Source organism: Engystomops pustulosus, chromosome 4, assembly GCF_040894005.1.
Source record: "Engystomops pustulosus chromosome 4, aEngPut4.maternal, whole genome shotgun sequence".
NCBI classification, from domain to species: domain Eukaryota; kingdom Metazoa; phylum Chordata; class Amphibia; order Anura; family Leptodactylidae; genus Engystomops; species Engystomops pustulosus.
In genome coordinates, this window is record NC_092414.1 from 84299560 (window position 1) to 84314514 (window position 14955).

A 14955-nucleotide genomic window follows, 5' to 3' on the forward strand; every position below is an offset into this window, starting at 1 on the left:
CAGCAGGTATACAGATATTTTTATACAAAAATCAGGTCACGTACAAAGAATACTTTACATTTTTAGACCATCTATAAATAAATCCTACCTAAATAGTAAAATGTATTTTTCATCACAAAGCTCTGACATAACTCATCACCCGTATACCGGATTTTCCTGGAATTGTTCTGTTTAAGGATTTCCTCAGCTTCAAGTGACTTCACACCCTTACCTAATAGTCTTTTTATGAGAAAAAAAAATTAGAATTTGCTCAGTGAAGTTATATGAGTTGTTTTTTTACTGTTCAGTGGTTAAAGGTAAAAATGAGTTGCTAAGTTTGAGATTTGTTGTAAATTTAAATATTTTACATTTTAGAGAATAAATGAGAATAAATTGTGAAAATTAATTTATACTCAATAAAGCTCATTTGTTAAAAATTTACTCATCAAGGCTCATATATAAAAGTATCAAAATAATTTTCAGAACATTTAAGAATGGCAAGCTAGTTTTGACAGTTCCATTATTTTATCAGTATAAACTGTGTCTTGGAATGGTTTTTTAAACTGCTCCAAGGAAAGTAGTAAGGTACAAAGAGTACTTCCATTCAAAATTTACTAAAGACAACAAAGTAAAAAATTTTAAGTTTTTTTATTCACAGTCCTGTATAAAAGAAAGCAAAAACTATTTCAATTCTATAGTTTTACAAATCAAGATGCAAAGTTAAAAATTGTCACAATTAGTGATGAGTGGACACGTTAAAATTTGGGTTTGTTCTAGTTCAGGCCAAACCCCGAATTTTAAAAATCTGTTTGGGTCCAGGTTCGGCTATGAAACCTAAGCCCCCATGAGTAACCCCCCAATCAGTGCTGGTCATTTTGGGAAGTTATTTTCTCCCAATTACATCATTGGGGAGCAACGATCCTCCCCAAAATGGCAGCGGCATGTGCTGCCAACGTGCTAGTGAATGCAGCAACAGCGATTTAACTGAGTAAACGCCACCACTGAATGGCAATGGGGGGAGGTAGAACCGGGTCGGAGCACTCATTAGACCTACAAAGTTTGGTATGGATATTTTTTAATTATTTTGCATTGGAATACCTATGCATGCCAATTTATTGTGGCGTGTTTTTAAAATGCAAGCATGTCCTGTACTCTAAAGTTTGCAAACCAAGCAAAATACAGAAGAACAAAAACATAACTGTACGTAAAAAAATAATTACTAGTTCCCAACCAGAAATATGGACGAAGTATCAATGTACTTGAGACTGCAAATTCAGTTGCAGGACACCCCCTTTATGCACAAATGAAACAGCATGTTAGTGAATTGAAATAATTGTTTCCCTGCATAACTGATTTGATTTTGTTTTGTTACATGTAATCTTGCTTATTCCTTCTGTGAGTATGTTTTAGGGTCTTACTTTTATGAAGTAAAAAAAACATGCTATAAGTTTTTGCATTGCACAACTAAATAGATGAGCATGTTTGTTAATCCTGGTGTACTCAATGAGAAAATATATTTCATACAAAACACATTGATTAAATAAATCAATAAATAACCAATGTAATAAGATTCAGTGATGAAATTAGAGATGAAAGATTCAACAATATTTTCCCTTTAGTGATCTGTATTTTAGAAAAGCTACCTCTTTCATTTGGTTCCTGTATCATTGCACATGTTACGAACATCACTGAACTCACCTAAGTGAAAACCCCTCTGATCTCTATTAGCCAGGACCATACAAGGAAAGGATTAAAGATGTATAATGAGTGGTTGGAATGCTGCTTTCCCAAAAGCAAATCTTAAAAAGTCAGTCTGTTTTATTTTAAAAGCAGCTGCTCAGGGAAAAGGACACTAAATATGTGCACTAGGCATGCTACTGTCCTACAACAATGTTTCTTTTAGCTTCTGCCAATGTCTGTTATCTTTCTCCTAACGAAATAATAATAATAATAATAATACATTTAGATTAGAAAAAATGAGGAATTTCTCCCTAAAATAGAATGTAAATAGTGTATTTGCACACCAACAAAAAAAATTCCCCTTGATTAGTATTAAACGCTACTATGCTGCCAAAATAGGAATAGTGTGAATATTTTCAGTATGCATTTACACAGCATTGTTTGATGTTTTTATACTAGTTTTTTAAAGGGATTTGCTCATGAAAGAAAATGCTAAAATTTTAATCCCGATAGTGATGTTTACACAATTAAGATAATTTATAACCCCTTACTTTACAATTTTACTCTTTACAGTTTTATTGGTGTTTTTAGCTCAAATACCTCAGTGATAGTCAATGTAAAATTGTGGACGGGGAATCTCTTACCAGACACTTCATGATTCCTCTAGTTTTGTGTTCTGTGGTTAGATTATCAGGGTGCAAGTTTAAATACACTTTCATTAAGCTTTTGAACATTCTACTAGTATCTGACACTTGAAAAGAGAGATGAGACAGATCAGAGATGAGATATGATGAGATCAATGAGATACATATTACACATGACATTCTTCCCTCTACCATTACAGCCATTACATACAGTCAGATCTGCTATGTACCTCCCTCCCTCTCCCTGGATGAAGATCTTATCTGCCTGTAGTTTGTAGCTTTATTCTCCTAACAATGCTGCTGTTGTATTCAGGCTTTCAGTGTGTTTGTGTGAACTCATCCTGGAATGCAAGAGTGGGGGCTAAAGGCAGAGAGCAGAATGGAGCTCAGCACAGGATCAGACAGAAGAACAATATGTCTCCCAAACCTAAAGTCAGAAGATCCAGGATTGGGTCCAGGGGCAACCAAAATTGTGTACACCAGAACTGATAGAGACAGAATGGAATTATATCTGTGAAATGTTGTATTTTTGTTAATAACATTGAATTAGAGAATGTTATATTTTGTTATTCTGAGTATATTAAAGAATCTTGGCACTAATCTTATATGGCAGGAAAGGCTAACCTAATTACCCAAAACACAGGGGCAGATGTAACTTGGGTTTAGTTTTGTCCTCCTGTTTTTTTTTCTGCATTTTTGCTAGTCATATTTATCTTAGTGGATTTGGGATCTTGATACTGCTGGCGTAATCTTAGTTTACGACTAGAGATGAGCGAACACTAAAATGCTCGGGTACTCGTTATTCGAGACAAACTTTTCCCGATGCTCGAGTGCTCGTCTCGAATAACGAACCCCATTGAAGTCAATGGGAGACTCGAGCATTTTTCAAGGGGACCAAGGCTCTGCACAGGGAAGCTTGGCCAAACACCTGGGAACCTCAGAAAAGGATGGAAACACCACGGAAATGGACAGGAAACAGCAGGGGCAGCATGCATGGATGCCTCTGAGGCTGCCTAATCGCACCATTATGCCAAAATTATGGGCAACAGCATGGCCATGACAGAGTGACAGAATGAAGCTAGATAGCATCTAAAACATCCAATAATTGACCCTGACACTATAGGGGACGGCATGCAGAGGCAGCGGCAGCAGGCTAGAGAGTGGCATGGCGACATACCCTAATTGGACTCAGGCTTCAAACCAATGGGTGTCAGAGAGGAACCAAAGGAGGTGAGCAAGAAGCGCTCAAATAATATCGGTACATGATAAAAGTTTGCCAGTATATTTTGTGGATTACACAGCAGGGTGGCGACAAAGTTAACATGGAAGCCATGAAAACAACCCAAAATTCTGCCTGACACAGCTCGTTTGATAAGGGGACCATGTATGCTTACAGTTCATGCCAGTCGCTGCACTGGCTGCCAGTCTCCTTTCGAATACAGTTTAAAATAATAATAACCCTCATCCATAAAGCTCTGTATAATGCTGCACCCCCCTACCTCTCCTCTCTTATCTCAGTCTATCGCCCAACCCGTGCTCTTAGATCCGCCAGTGATCTTAGATTAACCTCTACCCTAGTGCGGACCTCCCACTCGCGTCTCCAAGACTTCTCTAGAGCTGCACCAATTCTATGGAATGCTCTGCCCCGGACTATCAGACTAATACCTAACCTCCAAAGTTTCAAACGTGCTCTTAAAACCCATTTCTTTAGGCAAGCTTATAACACTCATTAACTGCATGAAGTTTTAACTCTTCTACTAACCCGTCCTGTGTCGTCCTCCCATCTGTTATCCAGCAACCAACAGGCACCAGACTTCTCTGCAGTCCCATTCACCCTGGACCTGGTATATAAGATGACGGCTGAGTGGTTCAAGCGACAGCAATTCCATTTATTATATTTTTTTCTATTCCCTAAGAAGAATGGCTTGACCATTAAATATTCTTTTACCTCGTGTTACCCCATCATCTTCATAAACCGTAAGCTCTGGCGAGCAGGGACCTCACTCCTGTTGTTCCATACAAATGTTGTGCTCTGTTACATTACATTTGTATTTGTTTCCTATGATTTGTAAAGCGCTACAGAATATGATGACGCTATATAAATAAAGATTATTATTATTATTATTATGGAGGCAGTGAACTAGTAGTAGATTAAAGGTGCTGCAACTATGTTAGTTGGATCTTGGGATGGAGCTGGCGCTCTGCAGCCAGGCGAGCTTTCGCCAATCCAAGCCCCTGTCTCTAGGCTACTCCCCAAACAGCACTTCTAAGAACCTTTTGTATAAGATCAAGTGTAGTAGCGTTCTTATAAGTTTAGGATATGGCGGGTGAGGGGAATGTAAACAGATGCGCAAGAAGCGCTGAAATAATATCCCTAAATGGTAAAAGTTTGCAAGTATATTTTGTGGATTACACAGCAGGGTGGCGACAAAGTTAACAACTTTGATGTGGAATGCCCTGTAATAGCTCTTGGGCGGTGTGCCTTTTATCGCCTAGGCTCAGCAGTTTCAGCACCGCCTGCTGTCGCTTAGCGACGGCACTGCTGCTGTGCCTAGAGCTACCGACTGATGGCGCCATGCCCACGGATGGTAATTCGGAGGAGGAGGAGGTGGAGGAGGGGTGGGAGGAGGTATAGTAGGCCTTTGAGACCTGGACCGAGGTAGGCCCCGCAATTCTCTGCGTCGGCAGTATATGACCAGCCCCAGGGTCAGACTCGGTCCCAGCCTGCACCAAGTTAAGTGTAGTAGCGTTCTTATAAGTTTGGGATATGGCGGGTGAGGGGAATGTAAACAGATGCGCAAGAAGCGCATGATGCGCATGGAGCTGGCGCTCCGCTGCCAGGCGAGCTTTCGCCAATCCAAGCCCCTGTCTCTAGGCTACTCCCCAAACAGCACTTCTAAGAACCTTTTGTATAAGATCAAGTGTAGTAGCGTTCTTATAAGTTTAGGATATGCCGGGTGAGGGGAATGTAAACAGATGCGCAAGAAGCGCTGAAATAATATCCCTAAATGGTAAAAGTTTGCCAGTATATTTTGTGGATAACACAGCAGGGTGGCGACAAAGTTAACAACTTTGATGTGGAATCCATGAAAACAACCCAAATTTCTGCCTGACACACCTCGTTTGATAAAGGGACGATGTATGGAGGCAGCTATATGGACGACTTTTGGAGGTAGCAATGGAGACAACGTGTGGAGGCTGCTATGGAGACAATTTAATTTGGATAGTGCCTGTATGTGGCAGTCCCAAACATTTTTCAAACCAGAGGAGCAGGTAGGTGGCCCTCCAGTAAAATGGAATAGATTGAGTGCCTGTATGTGGCAGTCCCAAAAATTTTTCAAACCAGAGGAGCAGGTAGGTGGCCCTCCAGTAAAATGGAATAGATTGAGTGCCTGTATGTGGCAGTCCCAAACATTTTTTAAAACAGAGGACCGGGTAGGTGGCCCTCCAGAAAAATGGAATAGATTGAGTGCCTGTATGTGGCAGTCCCAAAAATTTTTCAAACCAGAGGAGCAGGTAGGTGGCCCTCCAGTAAAATGGAATAGATTGAGTGCCTGTATGTGGCAGTCCCAAAAATGTTTCAAACCAGAGGAGCAGGTAGGTGGCCCTGCAGTAAAATGGAATAGATTGAGTGCCTGTATGTGGCAGTCCCAAAAATTTTTCAAACCAGAGGAGCAGGTAGGTGGCCCTCCAGTAAAATGGAATAGATTGAGTGCCTGTATGTGGCAGTCCAAAAAATGTTTCAAACCAGAGGAGCAGGTAGGTGGCCCTGCAGTAAAATGGAATAGATTGAGTGCCTGTATGTGGCACTCACAAAAATTGTTTCAAACAGAGGACCGGGTAGGTGGCCCTCCAGAAAAATTAAATGCATGAAGTACTATAGCAAGAGCCAGTGGGCCCTGTCAAAAAATAGCCATTTTCCTCTGCTTTACTGTACAAAGAGGAGGAGAAGGAGGAAAATGAGGAGGAGGAGGAGTGGATCAATTATTCAGGTTGAGCTTCCTTCACCTGGTGGAGATTGGAAATTCTGAGAAATCCAGCCTTTATTCATTTTAATAAGCGTCAGCCTGTCAGCGCTGTCAGTCGACAGGCGTGTACGCTTATCGGTGATGATGCCACCAGCTGCACTGAAAACCCGCTCGGACAAGACGCTAGCGGCAGGGCAGGCAAGAACCTCCAAGGCGTACAGCGCCAGTTCGTGCCACATGTCCAGCTTTGAAACCCAGTAGTTGTAGGGAGCTGTGTGATCATTTAGGACGATGGTATGGTCAGCTACGTACTCCCTCACCATCTTTCTGTAAAGATCAGCCCTACTCTGCCGAGACTGGGGACAGGTGACAGTGTCTTGCTGGGGTGACATAAAGCTGGCAAAAGCCTTGTAAAGCGTACCCTTGCCAGTGCTGGACAAGCTGCCTGCTCGCCTACTCTCCCTCGCTACTTGTCCCGCAGAACTACGCACTCTGCCGCTAGCGCTGTCAGAAGGGAAATACTGTTTCAGCTTGTGCACCAGGGCCTGCTGGTATTCATGCATTCTCACACTCCTTTCCTCTCCAGGGATGAGAGTGGAAAGATTTTGCTTGTACCGTGGGTCCAGGAGAGTGAACACCCAGTAATCGGTGCTGGAATAAATTCTTTGAACGCGAGGGTCACGGGATAGGCAGCCTAGCATGAAATCTGCCATATGCGCCAGAGTACCAACGCGTAAGAATTCACTCCCCTCACTGGCCTGACTGTCCATTTCCTCCTCCTCCAACTCCTCCAACTCCTCTTCTTCTGCCCATACACGCTGAACAGTGAAGGACTCAACAATGGTCCCCTCTTCTGTCTCGCCAACATTCTCCTCCTCTTCCTCTTCATCCTCCTCCACCTCCACCTCCTCCGATATGCGCTGAGAAACAGACCTGAGGGTGCTTTGGCTATCAACAAGGGAATATTCTTCCCCTGTCTCTTGTGACGAGCGCAAAGCTTCCGACTTCATGCTGACCAGAGAGTTTTTCAACAGGCCAAGCAGCGGGATGGTGAGGCTGATGATGGCGGCATCGCCACTGACCATCTGTGTTGACTCCTCAAAGTTACTCAGCACCTGACAGATATCAGACATCCACGTCCACTCCTCATTGTAGACTTGAGGAAGCTGACTGACCTGACTACCAGTTCTGGTGGAAGTTGACATCTGGCAGTCTACAATCGCTCTGCGCTGCTGGTAAACTCTGGATAACATGGTCAGTGTTGAATTCCACCTCGTGGGCACGTCGCACAACAGTCGGTGAGCGGGCAGTTGGAGGCGGCGCTGCGCTGCCCTGAGAGTGGCAGCATCTGGGCTGGACTTCCTAAAATGCGCACAGATGCGGCGCACCTTCGTGAGCAAATCAGACAGATTGGGGTATGTCTTGAGGAAACGCTGAACTATCAGATTTAACACATGGGCCAGGCATGGCACATGTGTCAGTCTGCCGAGTTGCAGAGCCGCCACCAGGTTACGGCCGTTGTCACACACAACCATTCCCGGCTTGAGGTTCAGCGGTGCCAGCCACAGATCAGTCTGCGCCGTGATGCCCTGTAATAGCTCTTGGGCGGTGTGCCTTTTGTCGCCTAGGCTCAGCAGTTTGAGCACCGCCTGCTGTCGCTTAGCGACGGCACTGCTGCTGTGCCTAGAGCTACCGACTGATGGCGCCGTGCCCACGGAGGGTAGTTCGGAGGAGGAGGTGGAGGAGGGGTGGGAGGAGGAGGAGGCATAGTAGGCCTGAAACACCTGGACCGAGGTAGGCCCCGCAATCCTCGGCGTCGGCAGTATATGAGCAGCCCCAGGGTCAGACTCGGTCCCAGCCTCCACCAAGTTAACCCAATGTGCCGTCAGCGATATATAGTGGCCCTGCCCGGCAGCACTCGTCCACGTGTCCGTGGTCAGGTGGACCTTGTCAGAAACGGCGTTGGTCAGGGCACGGATGATGTTGTCTGACACGTGCTGGTGCAGGGCTGGGACGGCACATCGGGAAAAGTAGTGGCGGCTGGGGACCGAATACCGAGGGGCGGCCGCCGCCATGAGGTTGCGAAAGGCCTCGGTCTCTACTAGCCTATAGGGCAGCATCTCCAGGCTAAGCAATCTGGAAATGTGCACATTAAGGGCTTGGGCGTGCGGGTGGGTTGCACTATATTTGCGTTTCCGCTCCAGCGTCTGGGGTATGGAGAGCTGAACGCTGGTGGATGCTGTGGAGGATCGTGGAGGCGACGATGGGGTTTTTGTGGCAGGGTCCTGGGCAGGGGGCTGACTAGCAGCTGACACAGGGGAAGGAGCAGTGGTGTGCACGGCCGGAGGTGAACGGGCTTGTTGCCACTGAGTGGGGTGTTTAGCATTCATATGCCTGCGCATACTGGTGGTAGTTAAGCTAGTAGTGGTGGAACCCCTGCTGAGCCTGGTTTGGCAAATGTTGCACACCACAGTCCGTCGGTCATCCGGTGTTTCCTTAAAGAACCTCCAGACTTCTGAAGATCTAGCCCTCGCCGCAAGAGCCCTCGCCACGGGAGCTTCACTAGTTGACACATTTGGCGCTGATGCCCCAGCTCTGGCCCTGCCTCTCCGTCTGGCCCCACCACTGCCTCTTCCAACCTGTTCTGGTCGAGGACTCTCCTCCGTCTCAGAAGCACTGTGTTCACCCGGCCTCTCAACCCAGCTTGGGTCTGTCACCTCATCATCCTCCGATCCCTCAGTCTGCTCCCCCCTCGGACTTCCTGCCCTGACAACAACTTCCCCACTGTCTGACAACCGTGTCTCCTCATCGTCGGACACCTCTTTACACACTTCCACTACGTCAAGAAGGTCATCATCACCCACAGACTGTGACTGGTGGAAAACCTGGGCATCGGAAAATTGCTCAGCAGCAACCGGACAAGTGGTTTGTGACTGTGGGAAGGGTCCAGAAAACAGTTCCTCAGAGTATGCCGGTTCAAATGCCAAATTTTCCTGGGAGGGGGCAGACTGGGGGGGAGGAGGCTGAGGTGCAGGAGCTGGAGGAGTGGCGATTTCGGTGACATGGGAGGACTGCGTGGAAGACTGACTGGTGGTGGACAAATTGCTCGAAGCATTGTCAGCAATCCACGACATCACCTGTTCGCACTGTTCTGGCCTCAACAGTGCTCTACCACGAGTCCCAGTAACTTCAGACATGAACCTAGGGAGTGTAGCTCTGCGGCGTTCCCCTGCTCCCTCATCAGCAGGTGGTGTCTCACCCCGCCCAGGACCACGGCCTCTGACCCCTGCAGTAGTTGGACGCCCACGTCCCCGCCCTCGTCCTCTACCCCTAGCCCTCGGGTTAAACATTTTTAAAATGAGAGTTATAACTTTATTTTTTTTTTAACTTTTTTTTGTTTTTTTTTGTGTTTTTTGTTTTTTTTTGTGTTTTTTGTTTTTTTTTGAGTTTTTAAAACCAAACAATGCTATCCTATTGCTATGGCTATTTTCTAGCCAAGTATCAAAGCACACTACTATGCCAGATGAGATGACACTGAGTTAGTGCCTAATTGAAATCCAACCCCTACTAAATTTTCCCACTTCGGTCTTTGCTATGGATATGTGCGTCACTAAGCGCAGAACACAGCGGTCGCAAGTCTCACTACAAATTGCTCAGAATTGGCTAGTACATGCACTGCAGAAAGTACAGCCACCAGCAGATCAACCAGAAATCAAATATATAGAACGCTACTGTAGGCGTAAGTAAGCTCTTTGTATTCTCCTATGGCTATTTTCTAGCCAAGTATCAAAGCACACTACTATGCCAGATGAGATGACACTGAGTTAGTGCCTAATTGAAATCCAACCCCTACAAAATTTTCCCACTTCGGTCTTTGCTATGGATATGTGCGTCACTAAGCGCAGAACACAGCGGTCGCAAGTCTCACTACAAATTGCTCAGAATTGGCTAGTACATGCACTGCAGAAAGTACAGCCACCAGCAGATCAACCAGAAATCAAATATATAGAACGCTACTGTAGGCGTAAGTAAGCTCTTTGTATTCTCCTATGGCTATTTTCTAGCCAAGTATCAAAGCACACTACTATGCCAGATGAGATGACACTGAGTTAGTGCCTAATTGAAATCCAACCCCTACTAAATTTTCCCACTTCGGTCTTTGCTATGGATATGTGCGTCACTAAGCGCAGAACACAGCGGTCGCAAGTCTCACTACAAATTGCTCAGAATTGGCTAGTACATGCACTGCAGAAAGTACAGCCACCAGCAGATCAACCAGAAATCAAATATATAGAACGCTACTGTAGGCGTAAGTAAGCTCTTTGTATTCTCCTATGGCTATTTTCTAGCCAAGTATCAAAGCACACTACTATGCCAGATGAGATGACACTGAGTTAGTGCCTAATTGAAATCCAACCCCTACAAAATTTTCCCACTTCGGTCTTTGCTATGGATATGTGCGTCACTAAGCGCAGAACACAGCGGTCGCAAGTCTCACTACAAATTGCTCAGAATTGGCTAGTACATGCACTGCAGAAAGTACAGCCACCAGCAGATCAACCAGAAATCAAATATATAGAACGCTACTGTAGGCGTAAGTAAGCTCTTTGTATTCTCCTATGGCTATTTTCTAGCCAAGTATCAAAGCACACTACTATGCCAGATGAGATGACACTGAGTTAGTGCCTAATTGAAATCCAACCCCTACTAAATTTTCCCACTTCGGTCTTTGCTATGGATATGTGTGCCACTAAGAGCTAAACACAACGGTAGCAAGTCCCCCTGCTAATTCCTCACAAAATGGTACTAGATGCAAATTAAAATAAAAAAAGTAGAACGTTATTGTAGCCCTAAGAAGGGCTGTTGGGTTCTTTGAGAATCACTCCTGCCTAACAGTAAGCTAATAGAACACCCTAACGCTTTCCCTGACCAGCAGCAGCTCTCTCCCTAGCGGCATCCAGACACAGAATGATCCGAGCAGCGCGGGCAGCGGCTAGTCTATCCCAGGGTCACCTGATCTGGCCAGCCAACCACTGCTATCGACGTGTAAGGGTACCACGTCATGCTGGGTGGAGTGCAGAGTCTCCTGGCTTGTGATTGGCTCTGTTACCTAAGGCAACACTGCAGATTGTGAATTTTAAAGGGAGGTTGTCTTAATCCCAACAAAAGGTACACATCTGAACATATGCCAAAAACGTTGCAAAAGTAGAAGAAAAAAAAACAAACAAAATAAAAGATACATTTGACCAAAAGTTTCACATCTGTTAACAGCATGTTATAGAGAAATAAAACATATTGTACATTGTGTTTTTTCTTAAGGTAGTATGAGTCAGTTATCATAAGGTATTTTATCTTATATTTGCAGATTTGCACCAAACTTTGCATCTTTTTCTGTCACCAAGCGAAGTTTACACACTTTAAATTTTAACTGCCGCTATAAACATATAAAAAAGTCACAATTTTGGGGCAGATCTCAGTAATAAATCGAAACTTTGGCACAAATAAATTCTATTCTTGAGCAAGTGTAGGAAAAAGTTTAAAAGGAGTGGCAGAAGAGTTTATGCAAACAATCAAAAGATTCAGCTGCCTGAAATAACACACAAATCACACAAGTTCAAAATCCAGACAAAACCAAAAAGGTCCACCATTTTTTTGCAGCAAAGACAACCTTGCTTCAAAGCTCACTGTAGGCAAGTTTTCTTTTCCCTGAGTTATCAACTGATCACATCCCCATGCTCCAGCATGTCCCCATGCTCCAGCCTGCTTTTATAAATCTCTCTTTCTGGTAATCCCGTCATGTCAGGATTAAAGAGGACAAGTGCCAGGGTCAAGATGAAGAGGAGGAAAGGTGAGTATGTGTATTATGTTTTTTTTACTTTTATGGAGTGGTAGATTTCTTTTAATAAATTATAGTTAATACTGACATTTTTTCTACAAAAATATACACCAATCTGCTAAGCATCTCTTTCTCTATAATATGTAAAACTGTGAACTGTGAAATCATTGCTGTGATTGATTGAGGTGAATAATTAGGTAATAAGTATATAACAAAAATCCTCTTTATGCTTCCATTTATCTATCTATATATCTATAGATCAATACCTGACATGAAAAGGAATTTCAAAAAATATTCAGTCCCTAACCAAAGACAACCACATGTTAGCCTAGAGCAAGAAATCTGACTTGCTCTGTGTGATTAAAAGACTTCACGTCTTCAGGAAACATGGCAATAGTTTAATAGGAGTGGAAGGTAATCCTCCCTGGAATTATATTTCTAAGTTCAAACATATTTCCAGAGGGTGATGAGTGTTGGGCACCATCCATGCTATCCGAGTGCAACTTGGATGTTATCAAGTTGAAACAATCAAATCTAATATATAAAGTTGAGTGTATGAGTATGTCTACTAAAAGAATCTGAACCGTTGTGTTTACAATCACCAAATTTTGTACAGCCGCGCCCTGTAACTCAGGAAAAAATCACCGATTAGGTTTCGATTCAAAATTTCTAACCCCGCAAAATAAATTTATTAATCACTGTATACAGGAGCCATTGTCTGCTGCTGCTGCTGTGGCAGTTAGAAGCTGAGCCGTGATTGGTTGATATTTTGCACAGGTCATTAATATGAGCTCTGAGCTTTGATTGTGGTGCAGCTCAGTAATAAATGTGTTGCAAACTCTGACTCAGCACTACCACAGTCCTTTAGGTGCATCAAATTTCAGAGAAAGTGCAACCACGACACAAAAGTGGCGATAACACTTAATGAATAAGACAAAAAACTGTTGCAGACACAATGATATATCTGGGCCAAAAAAATTAAGCAAAGTGCAACATTTTTCTTTGATAGAACACCATTTCTCACTACATTCCTTTCATATTATAGTCTAATATTTCTAATTTCTCCTTTTAAACACATTTTGGGATAAAAACAATGAATTCCAACATACCTGGGTATGGGACGTGAAACCAGGGGGAATTGTCAATTGCATCGCTGTTAAAATCAGTCCGAGCAGCAAATCCATACCCTGCTGGGCTACTTGGAAACACATTAAAGTGTGTTAAAATGAAACAGATCAGCCAAGATAAACACATTCCCAATAATACCTGAAAAAAAGGTTAAAAATAAAGTTTAATACAGTCCTTACAGAAAATGTATATTTTATAATTAGGAAGCCTCAAGAATCTATCTTATGAACTCTCTGGGATCATTTATCTTAGAATTTTCTCTTTTTTTCTCTTATTTTGTGACTATTTTTGGCGCATTTGATATATTTGCATCTAAATTTGAACAGAGCAAAGTTAGCCGCGCAATAATTTTGCAGTGTTGCATCTGACATATATATTAAAAAGCAGATGTGCACATATGCAAAAGTCACAATTTTGGCACAAATTGTGGATAAAAAGCCACAAATAAATTTCAGTCCTGACCAGGCATAGGAAAAACTTAATAAAACCCATATAAATTTGGCATCCCCGTGATTATACTAACCCAAGGAATAAAAGGGAGGAGTCATTTGGAGTGTACACTGAAAGCTGTAAAAACAGAAAAAACAGAAAGATAAGGAAAAAGTTTCAAATGACTCAATCTTTGTCAGCTCCACAGAGATGAATGAGAGCAGAACGGACATGGGCGGTTGTGTGTTCCACTCGTGTGCTCCAATCTCGTGGAGCGAAGAGGGGTCCGACAGAGCTACCTTGGGCCCCATCGGATCCCCCATTTTCGTGATCTGTGGGGGGTCTCATCAGTGCGACCCCCACCGATCAGAAAGTTAGACCCTATCCTGTGGAAAACCCCTTTAAATAAAAAACCCAACTAGCGCTGGTTTAAAAATCTCCAGTTATAGGGAATTAGTTATTAACCTACTAATAAACATTATTCCCTGTTTAACAATATCTCTTCATATTCTGTTACATATTGGTTTCTTTCTTTACTCTTTCTGAAACCTTTTTTATTAGTTTTTGAAAATCTGTACTGAAATAATATGGAATCATTAAAGGAATTATTACCATATGAAGCTGGAAATGTTATACAGCAGAAGTTACCATTACTGTTTGCAAATAGGACCTTTAAAATTGTGACAGCATATCTGTTTTGCATTACCGTTTTGTGTGACTAAATTTCACCAGCCCCAGTTAAGCTTAGAATGATATAAAATATCATAGAGCAGAACCTTGGTACAATTATAGTTTAATTTTAATCCACGGATTAATGATTTCTGGCATCCGAATTAGATTTCCCAGAATCCTTAGAAGTAATCAAACACTACTAGTACTTGATTGTAGAAATTACATATTTCTGCATCATGTAAAGTTATTCATGGAAATGTGGTTAAATTATTTTGTATATTCTGAAAATACAGGAGCATTGTCTTATCATAGTAGGGCCGTGGTCTTAACTACCATAATAGCGGGCATAACAGCTAATGCAGATCACTCAAGTGGACCCATATAAACTCAAAGGAAGAGGTTGATATTCAAAATTGAACTTATCTCTAGAAAATTTTAATACTGTGTGCATTTACTATCTATTCAGTGCCGCATCAATGTTTTAATATTTTCATTGTTAAATTTTTAAAAATGTTTGCATTATTCCTGTGCTTTGATATTATAATGAAAATAATCCCTGTGGTGTGACGTCTGGTGTGTTTCTCAATATCTTACAGTATAATACACTACCCTTGCTGAG

General features: G+C 42.9%; 1 protein-coding gene across 1 annotated transcript in view; it reads right to left on the reverse strand.

Moving 5' to 3' along the window:
- Nucleotides 1-14955, reverse strand: part of LOC140128461 (solute carrier family 23 member 1-like) — a 148595-nt gene that overhangs the window by 83618 nt on the left and 50022 nt on the right. Inside the window, exon 7 of the mRNA XM_072150168.1 lies at nt 13217-13373. Coding sequence (XP_072006269.1) covers nt 13217-13373 — 157 coding nt within the window. The remainder of the gene's footprint in view (nt 1-13216; nt 13374-14955) is intronic.